Source organism: Trachurus japonicus, chromosome 9, assembly GCF_045865225.1.
Source record: "Trachurus japonicus isolate A0001 chromosome 9, Traja_1.0".
NCBI lineage: Eukaryota > Metazoa > Chordata > Actinopteri > Carangiformes > Carangidae > Trachurus > Trachurus japonicus.
In genome coordinates, this window is record NC_140915.1 from 25,204,848 (window position 1) to 25,215,808 (window position 10,961).

At 40.3% G+C, this 10,961-nt stretch overlaps 1 protein-coding gene across 2 annotated transcripts; it reads right to left on the bottom strand.

The window, feature by feature from the left end:
• Nucleotides 1–8: 8 nt before the first annotated feature.
• Nucleotides 9–9,934, bottom strand: myo1ha (myosin IHa). Of its 2 annotated transcripts, XM_085786888.1 has the most exons (31): nucleotides 9,772–9,934; nucleotides 9,565–9,680; nucleotides 9,245–9,443; nucleotides 9,069–9,149; nucleotides 8,435–8,614; nucleotides 8,250–8,348; nucleotides 8,050–8,163; nucleotides 7,888–7,959; nucleotides 7,674–7,793; nucleotides 7,489–7,556; nucleotides 7,282–7,387; nucleotides 7,119–7,199; nucleotides 6,920–7,011; nucleotides 6,572–6,666; nucleotides 6,413–6,459; nucleotides 6,202–6,282; nucleotides 5,721–5,826; nucleotides 5,506–5,623; nucleotides 5,272–5,385; nucleotides 5,114–5,190; nucleotides 3,910–3,978; nucleotides 3,718–3,802; nucleotides 3,466–3,628; nucleotides 3,291–3,374; nucleotides 3,102–3,195; nucleotides 2,839–2,894; nucleotides 2,619–2,754; nucleotides 2,456–2,526; nucleotides 2,137–2,234; nucleotides 1,947–2,046; nucleotides 9–402 (listed from the first exon to the last, which is right to left on the bottom strand). In XM_085786888.1, exons 1-31 carry the CDS (start codon nucleotides 9,928–9,930, stop codon nucleotides 376–378), a joined length of 3,108 nt encoding a protein of 1,035 aa, XP_085643014.1. In that variant the 5' UTR covers nucleotides 9,931–9,934; the 3' UTR covers nucleotides 9–375. The 2 variants fall into 2 exon arrangements, 1 of the variants encoding a protein (XP_085643014.1); XR_015036590.1 differs by lacking the exon at nucleotides 9–402 and having other exon boundaries at nucleotides 2,024–2,046; nucleotides 2,619–2,749.
• Nucleotides 9,935–10,961: the final 1,027 nt, after the last annotated feature.

Genomic DNA, 10,961 nt, shown 5'->3' on the forward strand with positions numbered 1-10,961 from the left:
TTGAAGTAATTAATGAGTATTGTTCAGTCTTGTACCTTAAAATAGTTTTCTAGACCTCAATGTGACAGATTTGATTTGCAGTTTCAGTTCTTGCTTTGACTTACAGTGATTAAAACCACAAAGATAAACTTACTTATACATGAACTGATGTGGAACTATATCTTAAATTGCTATTTAATATTATTTGGTGGAAAAGTACATTTCATTGGTAACTGCAAGGTGTATAAAAGGTGTTGCTGTCCTCAATCAGGATTAACCAGGCTTCCTAACATACAGCTGTTGCTGCTCAGTTGTAGACATGTTGATCGTCTCAATAGGGGTCTCCTGATGAAATATGCAGGGGCCTCTTGTGTTTCTCCTCCTCAGCCACACACATTACCGTGTCCGTACCCGAGTGGCAACCTGTGTGGACAAACAATATGATTTAAAGTGGTGTCTCTTTCTCTTCCTTAATTCAACCCCCTTTTAAAGTCTACACACAAAATAGTTCAAATATCTGTGACTCTGGATTACGCAAAGCCTAACTATAAAGACCTCACTAACCAACTTCCTTCCCCTGATAGCCAGTCTGTAAATAAGGGACTTGATGTGTTTTTCTCTTCATGGAATGATCAGTATCATCATGATGAATCACCTAAATTTGTTAATCCGTTTTAAAATCCTCCATATTCTTCTTTAGCAGGATAGATATGTTATAGTAACGTTTATCTTGAATTACAAAAATATGTAGCCTACATAGAATGCACATTGCAAAAGCCTCGTTTCCAATATAAGAGTGTTGATATCCTTGATTAGTAGGCTAGCACACATAACAGTTGCCTACTTTATTGATAAGTCTTGTAATACATTCTGGATTAATTTTCTTTTTTAACCACTGACACCGTTATGGAGCAGTAGGAATTTGGCTCAAGTTTAAGAGGTCATTAGGTTAATTGCTGAGCTTTATGGCCTTACACCCTGATTGCTTCCTCTGTCCTCTGATTGTTGGAGTCTGTATTCAAGTTAACAAAAGGTATTAAGAAGATTATAAGCAGCACATACAACCTTCTAACTCTGTATAATTTGACAACTTTAAATCATCTGAAAACAAAGGGGAGTAGGACTTAAATGAATAAACCCCAGATGCAGTTTGGCGAAAGAAAATTATCCAAAGGATTTGCTCATCATCCTTTTTTCAACAGCATGCAGTATGACAATACACAACAGTACACTGTCTCCGCTGGTCAGAGGTTAGGTCATCTAGAATTAGAAAGTAGTTAGACCTTTCATGTGACAGGTGGAAGCTCTTGTAAGCCTATTACATACTGTATGTTCAGGATAAGTCTGAGACTACATAATTTCTTGCTTAGGTTTTAATACTCTCAAAAACACAATAATCCAACCAATCCATGCTTCTATGGCTTTATTTGGCAATCATTAGTGCAGCATATTGGTCTTTTGCACTTTGCTGGGCAGGCAGCTCATGTTCAAATGGAAAGACCCTTCCCCCACCTCCATATTCTCCTTGGATTAAAGACATTATGCAACATCTCAGCCAAAGTAGATAAGATATTCTCTCTGCTTTATGTAATTTAGCAGTTTTTCTTGATAATTGTAAAAAAAGAAAAAAGAAAAATGGAAGCAGAATAAATGGAGATCGGACTTGTTTTTATTGTTATTATCTGTTTGATTGTTTTTTAATTTGTGTTTCTCCTAATCAGAAAGTGTGTAAAATGTGGTGCAGCTCTGGTGGATGAGTGGCTGGGGATGTGGGTGGTTAAATGGGTGGGTGGGTGGATACTTGGGATTAGAGTGGTTAGCTACAGTTTACTGCTTTCATTTTGTTCGAAATAAACAGACCTTGGTCAAAGTGCTATCTCTTCACCTGCAGATCAATTTCATATCAGAGCCTCAAACAGAACGTCAGTACATACATTCTTCATTGTTACAGGGTTTGTTCAACTCACCACCATGAGGTGTCCATTCTTGGCTTTGTATACCATGGGCTCCTGTCCGATGCTGAAGTCCACTGCGCTCTCTTTTCCTGCCTGGATTTCAATCTTGATACTGAGAGTCAATGCAATCACATACAAGTGTTTTAGATTAAAGCACGCTTCAAATTTGACCTCCACATTTGTGACATAGATACACACTCACCTGCCCTGGACCACTTTGACTGCACTTTGCTTGTTAGCAATGATACTGAGTTTGGTCAAAAACTCAAACAGGTGGTCACACTGCATTACCAGATCCCCCTGAGACACCCACAGAGTGAAACACAATCAGACAAATCGCCTTTATTAAAAAAAAAAAAAACATTGTGTGCTTGGCTTCCACTTATATAGCTTAAAAGATTACTCTGTAATTCAACTGGTCTCTGTACCTCCATTAAATAGTAACAAAATATCAAATATGTTTACAAAATAGACCATTCTGACAAACCCAAACATTTACTGTACATTGGATATCTACATACCTTTTCTTTAGGGTCCTCACATGTTATATGGAATACAATTACGCCATCGCTCAGATTACTGACCGAAATACCTGCATTAAGTCAGACAAAATTAATCAAATATAAGAAGAAAAAAAAACATCCCCACTGGCAAGTAAAGTGTGTAATATCATCCTGATATGACCTTTCAGAAAGGTGTACAGCACTCTTTGTTTGATCTTGGCTTCCTCCACCACATAGGCGGCTGTCTGGGTTAGGATGACCTGTCGTGGCCTCGGCTTGAAACCATTCCTGTCGTACTTGATCACTGGGACGCTGTACTACAGAGACACAGAGCACAACACGGTCAGCTGTGTGTGATGCGGTGCTGTAGTTCCTCTGGGTGTGTGATGACATTTCATTACCTTGATGTGCTCGTTGCGGATCATCTGGAGAACCCTCACATTTATGTCTTGTTCACCTATAGATATTCAACAGTGTCAAAAATGATGTTCAAAAAATGGTAAATGGTAAACGGTGTGTGAATGTGTGTGCGAATGGGTGAATGTGATGTACTGTAAAGCGCTTTGGGTATCGTTCAGGTATAGTAAAAGCGCTATATAAATACAGACCATTTACCATTTACCAAAAAAGAAGCAGCACTGTGGGAATGTATCGTACACTTAACTGATTCTGGTGTCGACAAAAGGCTGAGCGACACTCTGTGGATAACTCTCCTTTTTGCCCTTGAAGATGGAGCTGGTGACAAATTTCTGTTGAAACTGAGGGAACAAGAAATCAAAAGCTCATCTCCAAAGAAAACAAAAAAAAAACATGATGCTCCAGTTTGATAGAAAGTGTTTGACACAGGAGTTACCTGGGCTTTTTTCTGGGGTGTTATTCCTCTCACATACTTCCTCACCAAAAGACGGTAGTGAAGCTTACGCAGGATCTCTGATGTCTGACAAGAATGAAAACGTGCACAGGGTCTAAATAACACATGAGTTGTTGTTGGTAATCTCTTTTACAGTGAATCTGATAAATCTTTGAACCTCTTGGAGCACAGCTGGAGGAGATTGCCAGGTGGTTTTATCCAAAACGGTCTTTGGCAGATTTCCTTTGAGCCGGTTCAGGTAATTTTGCCTCACAAAGGCCAGGTACTCTGAGTTATCAGTGGTTTTTGCTTGCCCTCTGGTCATGTAACCTTTGATGAATCTGAAACAGGTTGTTAGATATTGAAGTAGTAAAAATGTGACACTATGAGATGTGTAATGAAGTTGTACAACTTTGCTCCTCGTTCTCACTTCTTGATGACTTTTACAGCCCATGCTCTCTTCTCTCTCTCCTTCCTCGCCTGCACTCCTCTCCAACAAGTTTCAATCTTAGTGGCTGGGGGGAAAAATATATATAATGTGTGTGTAGTGGATGTTTGACTTTATCTTACTTACATAGCACAGGAACACATCCTAATCTAGATTGTGCATCGTGACACTCACCAGCTTCTTTCTGTTTTCTGAATTCTCCCTTTGCTCTGTATCCTTTATATTTGGCCTGGAGTCTCGTAGCTGCAGATTCAGAGTATGAAATTACAGTTTTTCTCGATTGCTAAGACACATTTCTCGAAAGCTTCTCTCATTTTCTCTAAACTGTGAACACAAACCCCAATTTTCAAGCTACATTCACAAAACCTCAGACTCTTCTTGCAAAACCAAACTTTCACCTCAAAACAGTTCAATCTGTGCCCAAAACTGAACTTTGTTGCCAAATCGTGCCCCGAGTCAATCAAAATTAAAAACACTACTGAGCAGTCACTAAACACTACATAGAAAAATAGAAAACACAATGCTCAGCACATGAAGCTGTAGAAATAAATGTTTATCGTTCACTGTAGGCTAAATGCATGTTGCAAAACAAAAAACCTGTGCATTTACACTGTAGCACTTCTCTCCTTCCCTTTCTTTCACCCTCCTCCTTACCTCTCCACATCCATTTCATCCCCTTTTCCTTCCTTCTTTTTTTCTGCCCAGTTCATCCCTCCCTCCCTCATCCTTTCTTTCTTCACCCTGTCGCCTCTCATCTTCTCCTCTTGCAAAACAAAAAACCTGTGCATTTACAGTAGCACTTGTACATAGTAAAAAAAAAAAGGAGTACAAAAAACAGAAATCTTGTGCATTTACAAGTAGCACTTGTACAGTACAAAGACAAACAGAAATCTTGTGCATTTAGCACTTGTATACAGTAAGCCTACGTAAAAATAAAGTACAAAAATACAGAAATGAGAAGTGCACAACTCAGCCACAGCGTAATTTCTCTGTACTGGGTCAGGCCACAGGACTTCATCCTGAACTGGCTTACAGTATACAGTATGTGCCCTCACATCATTGGACACAAGTGTTATCAATTTTGAGTTGTTGTGTTCAACCGGTGAAACTTGTGCTTTACTTGTGTTTGACTTTTGCCACCTGTGCTCAGCATTTTGCAACACAGGTGCATCACAATGAAAATGTGTTGGTAAGATGTGTCTAAACAGGTGAAAAGTGCTGATGGTTTTGCCAAAAGAGTGACTGATTCAATCAGTGGGTTCAGGCAACTGAGAATTTGGTTCAGACAACAGGGTTTAGTGTTTTAGCAATTGAGAAAAACTGTAAATCACCGCAGGTAGAGATGGCTAAAAGATTCTCATTGCTGATTTGCACTCACCCAGTTCATGTTTACATTTTTCATAGGCATCTTCTGTGGCATAAAGAGTCCTCGGATGACGGATGAATATTTTGGTACTAAAACAAAATAAATGCTTTTTGGTTACTCTTGGCTCAAAGTAAATTTACATTGTTATATTCAGGAAGTGTTGTGCTCACCGCCCCATTTTGTATTCATATGGCAGGTAGCCCAGATGTTGAACCAGCACTTCTACTCCATCTGCAGGCGCTCCTCTCCAGTGGGGCCAGGTGGCCGGGCACAGCGGTTTATATCTGTGTGAGACGCAGCAAACAAACCCACTCAGTAAATGTAGCAGAATGGAGTCACTCCATTCTGCAAGATTTTTCGTTTGAAAATCAAGCATAAACTCCGAGCATCTCGCTCCTTTGTACCTCTTTAAGAAAACATCAAATTTGCGTCTGTAAGCAAAACCAGCACGTCGGACTCTGAGGTGCTCCATCAGACCCAGGTACTTCACCTGGTGCCTGATCAGTGCTTCGTCAAACTGACCTGTGAATAGTGTGAGCCAGAAAAAGGGTAAAGGTCAAACGACACCACCCTCTTACCACAACAACTGCACGTGCACTACACTTATTAATTAAAGTACCTGGCTGCTTGGACTCATTAGATTTCAGACAGCGTATGTACCAGGCCTCTTTAGCCATGAGGATCTCTGTCAGCTTCAGCAGACTGCTCTTAAACTGGGTCGCCACCTACAGACACAACATGAGGGTCATAATCCTCAACAGTTCATCTGTCAAATCCATATGGCTTAATTGATGACAGAGTCAAACCGCCACTGACGTGATAAAAATGACTTGTTTTTGTCTCAGTGGTCACCAGTTACTCATTTGTAATCTCTACTGTGCACATTTTCTCTCTCTAAGTGCATTGCAACAGATATTAAATTGTGTATCATGCTGTATGTCCTTGTACAGTCTTTATAATATTTAGATCATTTCCTTTTTCCCCCACTTCAGATAACGTCTATGAAAAAAGATATTTCAGGTTTTTATATGACATTTAATTCTTAACTATAGCATGTAATGCTGATGCTGATGTGGTGTGATACAGTTGACCATACTCACTGTTTCTGGTCTTCGCCTGCTGTCTGGATCCATGTTGATGAAACACTCTCTGACTATGTCATTTTTAGACTTACACATCAGCTATGAGAAGGTGGGACAACACACATACATACAAATTTAACATTTAACGTAATGTCAAACTTTCATCAAATACCTTCTAGTCCAATATTCTCCATCTCATATGACATTAAGTGCAAAACTGCAAACTTACATCTTTTATGTTTCTGTATAATAGGTCATTATTTTTGTCCAGGAAACCTAGAGAGTCACAGCAACAACGACAACAACAAAAAGATGTCATAGGACTGTTTCTCAGCTGAAAATGAAAACATTTAGATGTCTGAAGGTCTTAGAGAGTGATTCCTTTTACCGACAACACAGTAGGTGACCTCCCCAGCATAATGTAAAAGACGGAAATCTCCCCTCTCCAGAGTCTTACGTGTCATTTTGTCAGCCAATTTGTGCCTGCGCTCAAAGAGGTGGAGATAGAGACAGACGGATGAAGAGTGAGAGCCTTTGTAGACGAATCCTAATCCTCCATCTCTATCGGCTCACTGTCGACACCAGTGAGCACAATGTTGACAGTGGCACAGTATCACTTAAATGGAGTTTGTATTTAATTAAAAATGATTCACTACCAAATGTGAATGTGGAGTGATACAAAAGTATTCCATGAACAAGTTTTGTGCTGACAGATTCATATGTTAACTTGACTCACGTGACAAAGTGAGGGTGGTTTCCCATCTTTTCTTCCAGTCTCTCCAGGAAGGTGAGATCTGTGGCATCTCCCGGCCTAAGGCACTCCTCATCCTGCAAATCAAAACACCGTAGTATCACATGACAAGATTATTTCACAGTAGCTGCATGTTTTGTAAGCCGCTGGGCAGACTTTCAAGTCTATTTCAGCAAGTACACACCAGTATCGATATGATTCCTCTGTGTTTCTCCTCAACCAGATCACAGATGATCTTGTTATTGAAGAACTGCACTGGCTCCCACTGGAGAAAGGTTATTATTATTTTATGCGAACTGATGTAATCACATTATCACTCCTCTTTTGTCTCAGGTTAACAGGGGTACCTCGATATCCTCCGCCTCGTATTCTTCCTGCTCGGCCTTGAGTGTCAGCTGGATAAAAAGCTGCTGCAACTTTTCATTGCAATAGTTTATGCAGAACTGCTCAAAACTGAAAAGAAAGGTAAATACAAAGAGTTCAGGTATAGAATATTCCCAACATTTTCCCCAGTGGAATCAGTTATAATTGGTTAAAACATCGACTGCTCATACCTGTTTACATAGAACACCTCAAACCCATATATGTCCAGAAGCCCCACTACAGTTTTTCTTGATGAGTCCTGCCAGGGAAAAGAGCAAACAGATGAGAGTTCAGATGAGAGTTCAGATGAGAGTTCTGCCAGTATAAAGTTATCTTCACCACCTTCCCTTTGTGACTTGTTGCACACTCTTCACACCTTGTTCTCCATGGATGCATTTATCCTGTTGACCAGCCAAGTGAACGTGTGTCCATAGATGGCTTTAGCCAGGGCATCTCTGGCGTAGATGGCGTGATCGATTGTGAACGGGCTGAGGACCTTTAAGGGGGACAAAGTCACGGCTGTTTCTCAAACGCAACATTGGAGAGTTTAAATCTTTAATATATTGAAGGACATTTTCACATGCATGCACCTGATCTTTTTTGGCTTCGATCTTCCTGTAGACCAGTCCCTCCTGGAGACCGTGAGCATCAACCCCTAGTAGCTGCAGGGACAAATAACATTAGGCGAGTTTCTGCTTTGACTTTTTTGTAATAATGCTACATATCTGAAGAACAGCCCACCATTGTCTTACATTTGAGACCCATCGCAGCTCTGCGTTGTTGTTCAGGAGGGCATGGCCTTTACTGTCAGAGTCAAACTGAATGTTCCCCAAGTGAAGAACGCTCGCAACAATCTCAAACAAGTGCTGCAGAGAATAAATATTCATAAGATGCTAAACTAAAAGCAGAGAGAGTGAGTCCGTCAGAGCATTATTGACACCATCCAACTTACATCAGTGTTAATTTCATCAACATCGATGACTTGCAGTGCATTTTTGACAGTTTTCCAGTCATAATTGTCATTAATGGAAGACACAATGGCACACTCTCCCTGTCAGAAGAAACACAGTCAACACGGTACCATGGCACATTTTAACAAGTGTACAATTACCTCATCATCAGAATGTGGTCACATACTTGCGTTAGATAGTTGTAATGCTGGCAGTCTCTCTCCAAGCCCAGCCGGCGAAGCAGCTCATCCTCTCCTCCCTGCACAAGCTGGTAGAAGATGTGGAAGTTTCTCTCCCCGTGATTCTGATGCACGACCCTCGACTTCTCCAGCAGGTAGTTCAAGATATGGCCTCCGACAGCATCCCCCTATGGGCATCATGATCCTAAAGACAGCAGCTCTACAACTTGCAGAAAAAACATAGCCTATGGTCCAGTGGCCAGATTTAAAATGATTTTTCTAGGATAAAGTGTGTTTTTCCTTGAAAGTTTTTTTTTCAGTTAAAAGAAAAGTTAACACTTTGCTGAACTTTCTTCAGTACGAACAAATTCATCCTTCAAGTTATAGAATTCGTGATATGAGTCATTTTATGCATCTAATTCATTTTTGCCCATTAGTACAATTAAATGAGCTTTTATATTAAATATATTGTTTAGTTTTTGGATGATAGTAAAGTGAGTTGCAGCTCTGGAAGCTAGATAAAGTGATATTGCCGAGAAGATTTAATCATAAACATAAATTTCCTGTTTTTTTCTTTCTCTTTTATAACTTATTGATATATTTGTCATAAGCATTTCTGTGAATGTGCCACATTGTTCTTACCTGGCTGTCAAACTGAATGTCCATATACTTCCCAAAACGACTTGAGTTGTCATTTTTCAATGTTTTGGCATTCCCAAAAGCCTGCAGGAAAACACAACCATATCACACAGTAATTAACGACCTTTGACCTTTTCAGCGTATCATTACATTGATGGGACATTAAGTAATGACCGGACCTCAAGGACGGGGTTGGACTTGAGCATTTTGTCCCTGACAGTGTTAAGCAGAGTGGTGCTTGGACAGCTGACAGCGTAATACTGCAGAATCTTCTTGGAGGCCTCCGTCTTCCCTGCTCCACTCTCACCAGAGATAAGGATGAAGTGATTGTTGAACTCTGTCAGCATGGTGTGGTAGGCATTGTCAGCCAAGGCGTAGCTGCAGGGGTTGTAGAGCATCCATCATATTTCACAAATGAACTTTGATGAGGTGAACTGCATTAGGAGTTAGTTTATTGTTTAGGTCATATTCACATAATAGATCCAGATCATACACTCACACGTGTGGAGGAAGCTCAAAAAAGTTGACACCCATGTAAACGTCCATTTGTTTCTTATTGTAGATGTCCAGCTCTTTATAAGGATTGACAGACACTAACAAAGTGCCAATGTAGGTCTAAAAGACAGAATTCAAAAGTAAAAGTAAAAGTTGACATACTTATTTTGAAAATGCACATTTGTTCAATATAGTGCTTCCTCAGACTCACATAAATGAGATCCTTGCTGAAGCGTTTCTTGAGGTTGCTGAGGAAGGCTGTCTCTGTGGTTTCATCCAGGAGGACAAAATCCTGGATTCCCACTCGGTCCCTGGCAGTCAGGGCACCCTCCATGTCCAGCTGGACCTGTGCAACAAGTTGCATCAGCATTAAGGAAAATCATTTTTCATTTTTTAATTTTCAAGTCCAAATTCCTGTTTACATCCTGATACTGCAGAGTTTTCTACTTCTAAAACACCTATACACATTTAGTGCTTCACAGTCATACATTTGAGTTTTGTTGGAGTTGATAACTTTATAAGTGTTTATAAGTGTGTGTATTAATCGGTTAGATTAATCCTGAACATTAGAGGAAGCAAACTTTGCCAAGGTAACAATAACAAGTCGAACACATTTTTTGCACACATAACAATGATATCCAAATTCACAGCCACATATTTTGACAAATGTGGCTGGATGAATGGATGTTTGAATAAATAGCTCCATGGGGGAGGACGGCACTGAAAAAAGGCACCAAAAAAAGCACAAACATGGTCCCTGTTAGTTCAATTGAAATAAGAGGTCTAGAGGTCCTATGTGTCTTTGAAGCAAAGCTCTGTGATTGTGCAGACGAACAGACAGAAGCTAATGATCACTACACAGCACACAGGGACCTTGGCTGGCAGCCCATAGTTCACTAGAGCTGATGCACAGAGCAAACATAACACACTGTGCAAATGGACTCGGGGTGCCCAAAACAGCGGCACATTTAAGAAGCATAGTGGGAAAAATTCCACCAATCTGTTTTGCATTCGCAGCACCAACACTTAGACCAAAGGTTTTCACAGCTTTTGTTGGTTTTGTATTTTCTCTCTCTCTCTCTCGCTCTCCTTTGGAAGCAGAAGTCCTTTGATTCTCAACTCTCTCTGTAAAAACATTAAAAAAGATAATCCATTGGATCTAATTGACACAAAGCCCTCCGTCCCCCCTCCTCCCCTGCTTCTATCCTCCGCCTATGGCCCTCATTTCTTCTGAGAAAGGCCAAGTGTTTTTGTCCTGTAAATACCACGGAGCAGAGACAAAAAAGACGTCTTTAAAATGCAGTCTACAATCCATTACACATATTCCCCCTGCATATCCATTCAGTAATTATTCATTAGAAAACATTTAACGTCACAGTGAATTTCACACTAGGCAGTCGA

Coding starts and splice junctions, on each gene's coding strand:
- myo1ha (XM_085786888.1), bottom strand. CDS start 9,930: ATGCTGATGCAACTTGTTGCACAGGTCCAGCTGGACATGGAGGGTGCC. Junction 9,150..9,244: donor AGTCCAACCCCGTCCTTGAG/GTCCGGTCATTA, acceptor GTTTTCCTGCAG/GCTTTTGGGAATGCCAAAAC. Junction 3,803..3,909: donor CAGAAAACAGAAAGAAGCTG/GTGAGTGTCACG, acceptor TTTTCCCCCCAG/CCACTAAGATTGAAACTTGT.